The sequence below is a fragment of the Nomascus leucogenys genome, chromosome 13 (genome assembly GCF_006542625.1).
Source record: "Nomascus leucogenys isolate Asia chromosome 13, Asia_NLE_v1, whole genome shotgun sequence".
Taxonomy (NCBI): domain Eukaryota; kingdom Metazoa; phylum Chordata; class Mammalia; order Primates; family Hylobatidae; genus Nomascus; species Nomascus leucogenys.
The window spans coordinates 18,198,625-18,211,863 of NC_044393.1; the positions used below are offsets into that span (position 1 = coordinate 18,198,625).

A 13,239-nucleotide genomic window follows, 5' to 3' on the forward strand; every position below is an offset into this window, starting at 1 on the left:
GGTTACTAGGGCAATCTGCCGGAAGAGTCAGGTTCTGTGTGTGTCTCCGCGTCTTTCGCGGAGCGGGTGTGCAGAGCCTGCAGCATTGAACTAGATGTCGTCCCCGCAGGCCCCAGAAGATGGGCAGGGCTGTGGCGACCGCGGCGATCCCCCTAGGGACCTCCGTAGCGTCTTGGTCACGACCGTGCTCAACCTCGAGCCGCTGGACGAGGATCTTTTCAGGTAGCCGGAAGCTCCTGCCCAGCATCCCCTCCTTTAGGGCAGAAACTTGGTCTTGACTGCCGTCGCCCGGGGCCCCTGGCTCCTCATAGGTCTTGAATGAGGCTCTGCGTGGGATGCACCCTCTGCCACGATTAGGAGAGAACTCGCCCCCAGCAGAGCTGTCCTCTCTGCTCTGGCTTCCTCCCTTCCTCTCCTCGCCGCGAGGTCTGCGCAGCCCCATCTCTAGGTAGTCCTGGAGATCTGAGCAAATATAGTGGTGACCTGAGAGACCCTGCTCGGCAGCCTGCCCTAAGCCTTAGCTAGCCCAGAGAGGGCAGTGATTTGCCCAAGAGCACACAGCTGATTGATCAGCCTTAAAACAGACGCCGCAGCTCCTTGCGTCTTCAGTATCCTTTTCTTCTCACAATATCCCGTCCCCAGTACCATTTGGCGGGTCTGGTATCTCATTACTTATTCTGAGGCCTAAGCATGTTTTTTTCTTTCCCAGCATCCCTGGGACTTGACTGCAGCAAGGGTTTCTTCTTTCTTTGAGGCGGAGTCTTGCTCTGTTGCCCAGGCTGGAGTGCAGTGGTGCGATCTCGGCTCAGTGCAACCTCCGCCTCCCGGGTTCAAGCATTTCTCCTGCCTCAGCCTCCTGATTAGCTGGGATATACAGGCGCGCCATGGCCCAGCTAATTTTAATTTTTTAACTTCTTTTAGTAGAGACGGGGTTTCACTGTGTTGGCCAGGCTGGTCTCGAACGCCTGACCTTGTGATCTGCCCACCTCTGCCAAAGTGCTGGGATTACAGGCATGAGCCACGGTGGCCAGACCTCTGCAACAAGGCTTCTAACAGCTTTGACCTCCAAGGCTTCTCCTGGCTTTACTGGAAGTTATCCTACTTTGAGCTCCCTTCCTTCCACTTAAGGAATTATAAATAACTTCTTGGAGGGCTATTTGATTTTTGTTTTTGAAGACAAGATCTGGCCCTGTTGTCCAGGCTGGAGTGCAGTGGCACGAACATGGCTCACTGCAACCTCCACCTCCTGGGCCCAAGTGACCCTTCTGCCTCAGTCTCCCATTTAGCTGGGACCACAAGCGCTTGCCACCACGTCCAGCTAACTTTTTTTATTTTTAGTAGACATGAGGCCCCACTTTGGAGCCCAGGCTGGTTTTGAACTTGTGGGCTCAGGCGATCCTCCCACCTCGGCTTCCCAAAGTGCTGGGATTGATTACAGGCGAGAGCCACCTGCCAGGTCACGGAGGGCTGTTCGTAACTCATTGTTACAGAAAATGCCAAACAGGTGGGACGTGGGAGGCTCGAGACATAATTATTCAGCTTCCAATGGGCCTACATTCTGGGCAAGGATTTTCATCTCTGGGGCCAAGCTGCAGTTTTCTCTTCTGTACACTGAAGGAGTTAGACTTGATGTCTGAGGACTCTTGTTATTTATTCATTTATATATTTATTTAATTTAATTTTTTGAGATGGAGTCTTGCTCTGTCGCCCAGGCTGGAGTGCAGTGGTGCGATCTTGGCTCACGTCAACCTCTGCCTCTTGGGTTCAAGTGATTCTCCTGCCTCAGCCTCCTGAGTAGCTGGGATTACAGGTGCATGCCACCACATCCAGCTAATTTTTGTATTTTTAGTAGAAATGGAGTTTTACCATGTTGGCCAGGCTGCTCTTGAACTCCTGATCTCAAATGATCCACCTGCCTCGGCCTCCCAAAGTGCTGGGATTACAGGTGTAAGCCACTGCGCCCGGCCCAGAGGATTTTTATGCATAAGGATATTTGCCTGGGGAAAGGACCTATGGCTTTTACCATATTCTCAAAAGGATCTTAAACCCCAATATGGTGAAGAGATCATGCACTAGTCTTAGCGAGGGTAGTAGAATTTGGCCCAGTTCCCAAGTCTTTCCCTCTTTCCCCCTCTCCCTACAGAGGAAGGCATTACTGGGTACCGGCCAAGAGGCTGTTTGGTGGTCAGATCGTGGGCCAGGCCCTGGTGGCTGCAGCCAAGTCTGTGAGTGAAGACGTCCATGTGCACTCCCTGCACTGCTACTTTGTTCGGGCAGGTAAACCCCCCACTTCCTGCCCCAACCCAACCCTGGTGGCCCAGCAGCCATTTCCGGCCTTGGGGGCTGAGGCCAAAAGGGAAGAGAGGGAGACTGGAAGACAAGGGGAGGGGTGGCGGACACTACCACCCTAAGAGGTGTCTAGGGTGGAACAAGGTCTGGGGCTAACAATGAGCCTTGGACCTCACACCTGCTGGGACTCACTGGGTACCTGATGTCTGGCTGATAATGACACAAGACTTTGTTGCTTAACTGCTCCTTGTGGGCTTTTGTTCTTCCATTCTTTTTTTTTTTTTTTTTTGAGACGCAGTCTCGCTCTGTCACCCAGGCTGGAGTGCAGTGGCGCGATCTCGGCTCACTGCAAGCTCCGCCTCCCGGGTTCACGCCATTCTCCTGCCTCAGCCTCTCCGAGTAGCTGGGACTACAGGCGCCCGCCACCACGCCCGGCTAATTTTTTGTGTTTTTAGTAGAGACGGGGTTTCACCGTGGTCTCGAGCTCCTGACCTTGTGATCCGCCCGCCTCGGCCTTCCAAAGTGCTGGGATTACAAGCGTGAGCCACCGCGCCCGGCCTGTTCTTCCATTCTTAACATAGCTCCTGGTGCCGAGTGCTGTGCTAGGTTCTCAGCGTGTTGTAACCTCTGCTAGAGGTGCGGAGGTGGGGCAGCTTGGGTTGGAGAAGAGAGCACCAGCCTGAGAGTCAAGGGATCTAAGGCTTCTTTTGTCAACTGAGCATAGGGTCAATAAAAACAAACCAAAGATGTAGGGCCTAGCTTCAGCTTTGTCCATAATTTACCATGCAGCCTTGTGAGGTTAGCTCCCCACCCTACAGCTTGGTTTACTTCACCTGTAAAATGGAGAAGGGCAGCCGGGCGCGGTGGCTCACGCTTGTAATCCCAGCACTTTGGGAGGCCGAGGCGGGCGGATCACGAGGTCAGGAGATCGAGACCACGGTGAAACCCCGTCTCTACTAAAAATACAAAAAAAAAATTAGCCAGGCGTGGTGGCGGGCGCCTGTAGTCCCAGCTACTCGGAGAGGCTGAGGCAGGAGAATGGCGTGAACCCGGGAGGCGGAGCTTGCAGTGAGCCAAGATCGCGCCACTGCACTCCAGCCTGGGTGACAGGGCGAGACTCCATCTCAAAAAAAAAAAAAAAAAAAAAAAAAAAAATGGAGAAGGGTGGGACCAGGGGTATTTTAGTGGGATGATCTCTACAGCTTATTACAGCTCTGGGGTCAGATAATGTAACTTAAAACCTATGTGTGAGGCCGGGCGCGGTGGCTAACCCCTGTAATCTCAGCACTTTTGGGAGGCTGACGCGGGCGGATCACGAGGTCAGGAGATCGAGACCATCCTAGCTAACACGGTGAAACCCTGTCTCTACTAAAAATATAAAAAAATTGGCCGGGTGTGGTGGTGGGTGCCTGTAGTCCCAGCTACTCGGGAGGCTGAGGCAGGAAAATGGCGTGAACCTGGGAGGCGGAGCTTGCAGTGAGCCAAGATGGTGCCACTGCACTCCAGCCTGGGCGACAGAGCGAGACTCCATCTCAAAAACAAAAAACCTATGTGTGGTGGCTCATGCCTATAATCCCTGCACATTGGGAGGCCAATGCGGAGGATTGTTGGAAGCCAGGAGTTCAAGACCAGCCAGGGCAACAAATCCAGACATTGTCTCTACAAAAAAAAAAAAAGGAAAATAAAAGCAAAACCTATGCTAAAAAACAAAAACAAAAAAACCCTCACTGTTTTCTTTCCTTCCCTGTTACCCCCAGAGCAGATGCCCCCATGTGTTCTGCATAGATCCCCAGCTGAGAAGAGTTTGTGGACCTTTACAGTGTGTGATTTGTATTAAGAAAACCATGGGGTTTCCCTCTTCATTTTGTAAATATGAAAGTTATCCCTGTAATGGTAAATACACTTTTCATACTGTCCCCTGTCCCTTACTCCTCATCCCTGAGGAGTATTGATTGGCCCCCCTCTTCTCGGCCCCCAGTCACTGCTATTAAGTATTTGAATACTTACCTTGGGCTCAGCCAGGTTCTTATCTTTATGCTAGTTGGGAGTAAATATGTGCTTTGTTTCTTTAATTTGTTTGTAAGTACCAGCCTTTTGATATTGTAATTCTTCCAGCCTAGTGAAATACCTGGCTGTTTTGTTTTGTGTGGGTGGGGGCATTACTTGAACTCTGAATCTCTTCATCCTGTGATGGAAGAATTCTATGAGTCTTTACCAGTGTATCTAGTGCAGGGCTTGGCATAATCTAGTTTTCCATAAATATTATTAGTTTTTGATGATTAACTTATGGGAATAATTAAAATTTGCATGATACAGAGCATAGTTGTGTGCATTATCTTATTTAGTCTTCATAAGTAAACATGGGTGGCAGGCATTCCTGCCATCATTCTTACCTAAGGAAACTGGGAACCGAAGAGGTTTGGAACCAGCTCCCACAGTGCCCAAGGAGGCAGAGCCAGGATTTGAACCTGGTTTATGTGTCTTCGAGTGCCAAACTCTTTCCTGCTTCTTTGCTTCGCTCTTGGGCGATAATTCTAAACAATGAGAGAGCTACCAGGGTACCCATCCCAGGTTCTGGGGAAAAGATCCTCTTTCTTGGAAATTCTCCATCCAGGAGCAGCGTGAAATGAGCTGTGTCCAAGCCACCATTTCAAAATAAATAATTATTTGGCCAGGTGTGGTGGCTCACGCCTGTAATCCTAGCACTTTGGGAAGCCGAGGCGGGCGGATCACCTGAGCTCAGGAGTTCGAGACTAGCCTGGGCAACAAAGTTCGAGACTAGCCTGGGCAACCCAGTCTCTACTAAAATACTAAAAATTAGCCAGGTGTGGTGGCATGTGCCTGTAGTCCCAGCTACTCAGGAGGCTGATGTAGGAGAATTGCTTGAATTCAGGAGGCAGAGGTTGCAGTGAGCTGAGATCATGCTACTGTACTCCAGCCTGGGCGTCAGCGCGAGACTCGTCTCTATCAAAAAAATAAAAATAAAAATAAAAATAATTATTTGTGCCCTTGCTTGTGTCTTGAAAGGCTGCAAGATACTAAAATAATTGGTAGTTATTATGGGAATATTGAAAGTCAAAGGACATTAGGCCAGTAGTAACGGGATTTGGGAGAAGCGATCATGTCAAAAAATTTGGCTAAGCCATATTGTTGCAGTTTCATACAATGTTTAGTTCTGAGCTTCCTGGCTGCAAGGCAAAAAGGGGAGAGCTCTTATCTGTTTGTGGTGTGACTCTGCCAGCTATATCAGATATTAAAACCAATGCTGTTTTTTGGCTGGGCATGTGGCTTACGCCTGTAATCCTAGGACTTTGGGAGGCCGAGGCGGGCAGATCACCTGAGGTCAAGAGTTCGAGACCAGCCTGGCCAATGTGGCGAAACTGCATCTCTACTAAAAAAAACACACACACAAAAATTAGCTGGGCGTGGTGGCGCACACCTGTAATCCCAGCTACTAGGGAGGCTGAGTCAGGAGAATCGCTTGAACCCTGGAGGTGGAGGTTGCAGTGAGCTGAGATTGTGCCACTGTACTCTAGCCTGGGTGACAGAGCAAGACTCCATCTAAAAAAAAAAAAATTAGCCGGGCATGGTGGCCTGAGCCTGTGATCCCAGCTACTCGGGAGGCTGAGGCTGAGGCAAGGAGAATCGCTTGAACCCAGCGGGTGGAGGTCGCAGTGAGCCAAGACTGCGTCACTGCACTCCCACCTGGGCGACAGATTGAGACTCCATCTCAAAAAAAAAAAAAAAAAAAAAGATGTTTCAATTACATTTTTATTTATTATTTATTTATTTATTTATTTTTTTGAGACGGAGTCTCGCTGTGTCGCCCAGGCTGGAGTGCAGTGGCGCAATCTCGGCTCACTGCAAGCTCCGCCTCCCGGGTTCACGCCATTCTCCTGTCTCAGCCTCGAGTAGCTGGGACTACAGGCACCCGCCACCACGCCCGGCTAATTTTTTTTTTTTTTGAGACAGAGTCTCGCTGTCGCCCAGGCTGGAGTGCAGTGGCGCGATCTCGGCTCACTGCAGGCTCCGCCCCCCGGGGTTCACGCCATTCTCCTGCCTCAGCCTCCCGAGTAGCTGGGACTACAGGCGCCCACCACCTCGCCCGCTAATTTTTTGTATTTTTAGTAGAGACGGGGTTTCACTGTGTTAGCCAGGATGGTCTCGATCTCCTGACCTCGTGATCCGCCCTCCTCGGCCTCCCAAAGTGCTGGGATTACAAGCCTGAGCCACCGCGCCCGGCCTTCAATTACATTTTTAAATAAAAGATGTTATGGGGGAGGGGGAGGGTTGGTCCTTGGCCATTTATCAAATCAGTTCTTTTTCTAAAAGCCCAGGAAAGAATGTGAATTAGTTGGGTTTTTGTTTTGTTTTTAGTTTTTCTCTACAGAGGTAAATTTAGAGCTTGAAGAATTCAGAACAAGGTCAGCAAATATTCTAGAAAGGGCCAGATAGTAAACATTTTAGGTTTTGCCAGTGAAAGCAACTATTGACAATATGTAAACAAATGAGCATGACTTTATTACAAAAAAATTGTGTTTTAAGGCAACAGTTTCCTCATCTGTACAATGGGGGTAAGAGTGGCTCTACATAGTTATTGTGAGACCAACATGAGAAAACATACCCTCCTGTCCAATGCTGTCTGGCACCCTGCATCACTCCATAATCGTTAACTCCCTTCAATATGCCTCAGGGCCTACCTGCTCTGTTCCAATAACAATTTTCAAGAATAGGGCTGGAACTCATTCACACTGAAAAGTAGACCAGAGTACTGAAGTGATCCTCCTCAGGAATCTGCACTTTAGCTTACCTGCAGACCAAGGATTGGATTAGAGGGTTTTTTGTTTTTGTTTTTTCCCCCCAAGTTTGGTGGTAGGGAGGGAGACTTCCTTCCCAGTGTCTGAAAGCAGACTGCACAAGTAGCTCCGTCTAGTGTCTGGACTCTTGGTAAGCCCTCCTCAAATGCCTTTAACCTTGAGGAGCTCCCACTCTGATAGAAGCGCTGCTGGCGGCAGTGCCTGATAACAGAGAGCTGAGCAAGCCAGTTGACCTCAGACAGTGATGTTTATTGCCGTTGCTTGAGCCCTGGTACCTGGTTGACTCCCCATTTGAATCAGAGTGAAGGAAGCAACACTTCTCTAGACCTGCTTCTTTCATCTGAAGGTTGAAAGTCATCCCCAAGATGTCTCATGGCCCAGATGTCAGGGTTCCCCAAGGTCAGCCTGACTCAGACAAAGTGAGAACTTCAGGGAAACCAGGGAAGTTCTCTTCCTCTCCAAATCTTCCCTCACCTGCTTGTTGTTGGCTGCCTTATCCCTGGCCAGTGCCTTCTACTCTGGTTGTGGTGTTCTTGTGGTTTTTGAGACAAGGTCTTGCTCTGTCACCCAGGCTGGAGCACAGTGACGCAGTCATGGCTCACTGCAGCCTTGATCTCCTGGCCTCAAGTGATCCTTCCGCCTCAGCCTCTTGATTAGCTGGGACCACAGGCACATGCCACCATGTCCAGCTAATTTTTATTTTTTATTTTTTGTAGAAACAGAGTCTCCCTGTGTTGCCCAGGCTCTTCCACTCTGCTTTGGAGCAGAGACACCTGACAGTGAAGGACCAAATGGCTTCCATATACATCAGGGGTGAAGTGACTGACAACGGCCCTTGCCTGGGAGAGTCTGAATATACAAACAGACAATGGGCCGGGCGCGGTGGCTCAAGCCTGTAATCCCAGCACTTTGGGAGGCCGAGGCAGGCGGATCACGAGGTCAGGAATCGAGACCATCCTGGCTAACACGGTGAAACCCCGTCTCTACTAAAAATACAAAAAATTAGCCGGGTGTGTTGGCGGGCGCCTGTAGTCCCAGCTACTCGGAGAGGCTGAGGCAGGAGAATGGCGTGAACCCGGGAGGCGGAGCTTGCAGTGAGCCGAGATCGCGCCACTACACTCCAGCCTGGGTGACAGAGCAAGACTCCGTCTCAAAAAAAAAAAACAAAAACAAAAAACAAACAAACAAAACAAACAGACAATGGCTAGACCATGTAGAAAAACAGAACTCTGATGCACAATAGCAGCAACCAGCACAGGAAGCCAGCCTACTATCCACAAGTCAGACTTGTAGGAAGTCAGACCACTATCTTTACCAACCAGTCCAGCAAGCCAAATAATGACCACTGTAACAATTGGGCCTCCAAAGCCAGGACTTGATTAATAACTGATAGCTGCCCTAATTTTTGCCCCTGCTTCCAACTTAGGACCAACTAGAGAAAGCCAAATATGTACCCCTAACCAATCACATAGGATGTCCCACTTTTTTCTAAGATAGAGTTTCACTCTTGTTGCCCTGGCTGGAGTGCAATGGCGCAATTTCGGCTCACTATAGCCTCCACCTCCGAGGTTCAAGCAGTTCTCCTGCCACAGCCTCCACCTCCCAGCTTCAAGCAATTCTCCTGCTGCAGCCCCCCGAGTAGCTGGGATTACAGGTGTGTGCCACCAGGCCTGGCTAATTTTTTGTATTTTTAGTAGAGACAGCGTTTTGTCACGTTGGCCAGGCTAGTCTTGAACTCCAGGTCTCAGAAGATCTGCCCGCCTCAGCCTCCCAAAGTGTTGGGATTACAGGTGTGAGCCACCATGCCCAGCCAGGTGTCGTGCTTTTAGTTAGCCCACCAACAGCTTCCCCATGCCAACAGCCTGCAATCGGAGCATCCCTGAAGCCTTTTTTTCCACTACAGAACATTCCCATTCCTTTGCCTGCCTCTAAGTCTCTGCCAAAATCAAGTGATGGTGGTTGACTTCCTGCTATGACAAGCTCTGATTGGCTGGGCGCAGTGGCTCATGCCTGTAATCCCAGCACTTTGGGAGGCCAAGGTGGGTGGATCAGTTGAGGTCAGGAGTTTGAGACCAGCCTGGGCAACATAGTGAAACCCCATCTCTACAAAAAAATACAAAAATTAGTTGGGTGTGGCAGCGCACGCCTGTAGTCCCAGCTACTTAGGAGTCTGAGGCATGAGCATGGCTTGAACCTGGGAGGCAGAGGTTGCAGTGAGCCCAGATAGTGCCACTGCACTTCAGCCTGGGTGACCCAGCGAAACTCTCTCAAAAAAAAAAAAAAAAAAAAAATTAGCTGGGTGTAGTTGTGCACCCCTGTAGTCCCAGCCACTCAGGAGGCTGAGTCACAGGAATCGCTTGAACCTGAGAGGTGGAGGTTGCAGTGAGCTGAGATCACGCCACTGTACTCCAGCCTGGGTGACAGAGCAAGACTCCATCTCAAAAAAAAAAAAAAAAGAAGAAGCTCTGAATAAATAGCCTTTGTTTGTTCTCAAAAAAGAAAACAACAGCAGAATAAATAGTAAACAGGCTGCAGGCTAGATTTACTGCTCCCTGATCTAGAATAATGGTTTTGGACTGATGACAAGATCCCAGGCATAGATGGAGCAAGATAGAAGCAAGGAGTATTAATTTTATTTAACAAACACATACAGAGCCCTCGCTATGTGCCAGATATTATTCTAAACACTTTACAACTATGGACTCATTTCATTATCATTAAAATCCTGTAAGTGATGAGCACCATGATGATCCCCAGTTTGCAAAAGAGCACACTGCTCAGAGAAGTGAAGGGTCACACAGCTGGTGAGTGGTGGAGCCAGGATTTGAATGCAAGGAATCTGTCAATGTCTCTGCTATTTGTGCTGTTAGAGAAAAGCTCCACCTGCACAGGGAGAAGCCTGATGACAGGGCCTGGTGGTCTCTCTCTATCCCTGGGCCTGGACCTTAGCAGACCTCAGTTAGTAGTCACTGAGATGAAATGGAATGGAAGATGAGTAGTAGAGTGCCTGTCAGGCGTTGTGATGATGACCTGTGGACCCACTGTGTCCTTGTGCCCACTGCAGGGGACCCGAAGGTGCCAGTACTGTACCAAGTGGAGCGGACACGAACAGGGTCGAGCTTCTCGGTGCGCTCTGTGAAGGCCGTGCAACATGGGAAGCCCATCTTCATCTGCCAGGCCTCCTTCCAACAGGCCCAGCCCAGCCCCATGCAGCACCAGTTCTCCATGCCCACTGTGCCACCACCAGAAGAGCTGCTTGACTGTGAGACCCTCATTGACCAGTATTTAAGGTGAGAGACCTGGAGGCTCCATGGCAGACTTTTCAAAATGCAGCTGATACCTGTTTGTGGGTCATAGAATCCTTTAGTGGGTCTTGACCAGCATTTTAAAAATACAGATTAGAAAAGAAGATGCTGGAGTGAATAATATGTATGTATTAAGGGCAAGAATCCTTTTGTGAAACTTGAGGTTTAGTCGTGTGTGTTTCTGGTGTGTGTCTGTACTGGGTCATGGTATAAAATGAAGGGCTTGGCCGGGTGCAGTGGTGCATACCTATAATCCCAAGGGAAGCCAAGGCAGGAGGATTGCTTGAGATCAGGAGTTGGATACTAGCCTCGCCAACATAGCAAGACTCCATCTCTAATTTAAAAATAAGGCTGGGCCTGGGTGTGGGGGCTCATACCTATAATAACACTTTGGGAAGCCCAAGGGGGAGGATCACTTGAGCCCAGGAGTTCAAGACCAGCCTGGGCAACATGGTGAAACCCTGTCTCTAAAAAAAATACAAAAATTAGCCGGGCGTGGGGGCATGCGTCTGTAGTCCCAGCTACTTGGGAGGCTGAGGCGGGAGGATCACTTGAGCCTGGGAGGCAGAGGCTGCAGTGAGCTGAGATCGTGTTACTGCACTCCAGCCTGGGCAACAAGAGCAAGACTCTGTCTGAAAAAAGAAAAAAAAAAAAAAAAAAAAAAAAAAAAATATATATATATATATATATATATATATTTTGTTTGTTTATATATATATGTTTGTTTGTTTTTGAGACAGAGTCTTGCTCTTGTTGCCCAGGCTGGAGTGCAGTGACACCATCTCGGCTCACGCAGCCTCTGACTCCCAGACTCAAGTGATCCTCCCGCCTCAGCCTCCCAAGTAGCTGGGATTACAGGCACCCGCTACCATGCCCGGCTAATTTTGTATTTTTAGTAGAGATGGCGTTTCACCATGCTGTCCAGGCTGGTCTCAAACTCTTAATCTCAGGTGATCCACCCACCTCGGCCTCCCAAAGTGCTGGGATTATAGGCATGAGCCACCATACCCAGGAAAAAAATATATATATATATAACGTTTTATATATATATATATATAACGTTTTATATATATATATATATAACGTTTTATATATATATATATAACGTTATATATATATATATATATATATATATATATATATATAAATACTTCCGTAACCACTTGTTAAGTATCACCTCCCCAGTGCCCTAAGTGATTCCCTCTCTTCCCTCAGGCCCCTGGTCCAGCAACTTAGGACTTAATGTGCACCAGGAGTGAGTGTCCTCTGGAGAGCTGCAGCGCAATGGCCTGTGTTTGGTCACTGCCTTTGCCTTAGTGCATGTTTTTGTTTGTTTGTTTGTTTGTTTTGAGACAGAGTCTCACTCTGTTGCCTAGGCTGGAGTGCAGTGGTGTGATCTCGGCTCACTGCAACCTCTGCCTCCCAGGTTCAAACAATTCTCATGCCTCAGCCTCCCAAGCAGCTGCGATTACAGGCACACGCCACCATGCCTGGCTAATGTTTGTATTTTTTTTAGTAGAGACCAGGTTTCGCTGTGTTGACCAGGCTAGTCTTGAACTCCTGACCTCAAGTGATCCACCTGCCTTGGTCTCCCAAAGTGCTGGGATTACAGGCGTGAGCCACCGTGCCCGGCCGCATGTTTTATGTATATAAAACATATGTACAAAAATACAAATATGTGTTTTCCCCTAACCATTAGATCACCAGGGAGCATGTTAGATATTTTGAATACCTGTTAAAATATATTTATTTGGATCACACCTAATAAAGTTTGAAAAATGATGGTGCAGTGGAAAGAGCTCTGGGTCCAGACAAAGGACAGACACATGGATTCTAGCCAGGGCCGTGCCTCTGTTAACGCTCACCTGCTGTGGGACAGTGCCCAACTCCCTAAGGCCCTAGTTTCTTCTTCTAAAAAATGGGAATGCTCATTTCTGCCCTGCCTACTTCTTAGCTGTGTCATAAGGAGAGAGTGTCTCTATCTCGTGCTAGATACTGGGGAGGCAGCAGAGTATGATGGGATGGATGGGGGTTTGGGAACCTGAAAGGCCTGGATTCAATTCTAGATTTTGTCCCTACTAGCTGTGTGAGTTTGGGCAAGTTGCTTTCCCACTCTGAGCCAGTACTCTCAATTATAAAATGGTGCTAATCATATTCCTACCTCATAAGGCTGCTGTGAGGATTAAATGAGATAAGAGAGATAAGGCACTTAGCGTGCTAGTACTAACTAGCAAAATGGCAGTGAATTGTAGTTATATCATCATTAACAGAAAAAACACAGGGCCTGGTGTGTGGTTGCAGTTCGACAAATGTTTGCTGAAATGAAAGGAAGACATTGTTAAAGGACCTTGAATTTAGATCTGTGCTGTTCAATAAGGTAGTCTGTAGCCACTTGTGGCTATATTACATTAATTAAAATTAAATAGGGCCGGGCACAGTGGTTCATGCCTGTAATCCCAGCACTTTCGGAGGCCAAGGCGGGTGGATCACCCAAGGTCAGGAGTTTGAGACCAGCCTGGCCAACATGGTGAAACCTCATCTCTATTAAAAATACACATACACAAAAATTAGCCAGGCGTGGTGGCGCATGCCTGTAATCCCAGCTACTCAGGAGGCTGAGGCAGGAGAGTCGCTTGGACCCAGGAGGCAGAGGTTGCAGTAAGCAAGATCAAGTCACTGCACTCCTGACTGGGCAACAGAGCGAGACTCCGTCTCAAAAAAAAAAATAAAAATAAAAATAAAAAAATAAAAATAAAAAACCAAAGTCAGTAGAATGAACAATTCTGTTCCTCAGTTGCATTAGCCACATTTCAGGTGCTCCATAGTCA

The 13,239-nt window shown here is 48.5% G+C and overlaps 1 protein-coding gene across 3 annotated transcripts in view; it reads left to right on the top strand.

Annotated features, from left to right (window-relative positions):
- The window catches only part of ACOT8 (acyl-CoA thioesterase 8), a 17,280-nt gene continuing 4,041 nt past the window's right edge, over positions 1–13,239 (top strand). For 2 of the 3 annotated variants that reach the window (XM_003253659.2, XM_030825439.1), the window contains exons 1-3: positions 1–222; positions 2,144–2,277; positions 10,171–10,396. In XM_003253659.2, the coding sequence (XP_003253707.1) occupies positions 95–222; positions 2,144–2,277; positions 10,171–10,396 (488 nt within the window). In that variant the 5' untranslated portion in view covers positions 1–94. The remainder of the gene's footprint in view (positions 223–2,143; positions 2,278–10,170; positions 10,397–13,239) is intronic. The other variant, XM_030825440.1, reaches the window with a different exon arrangement.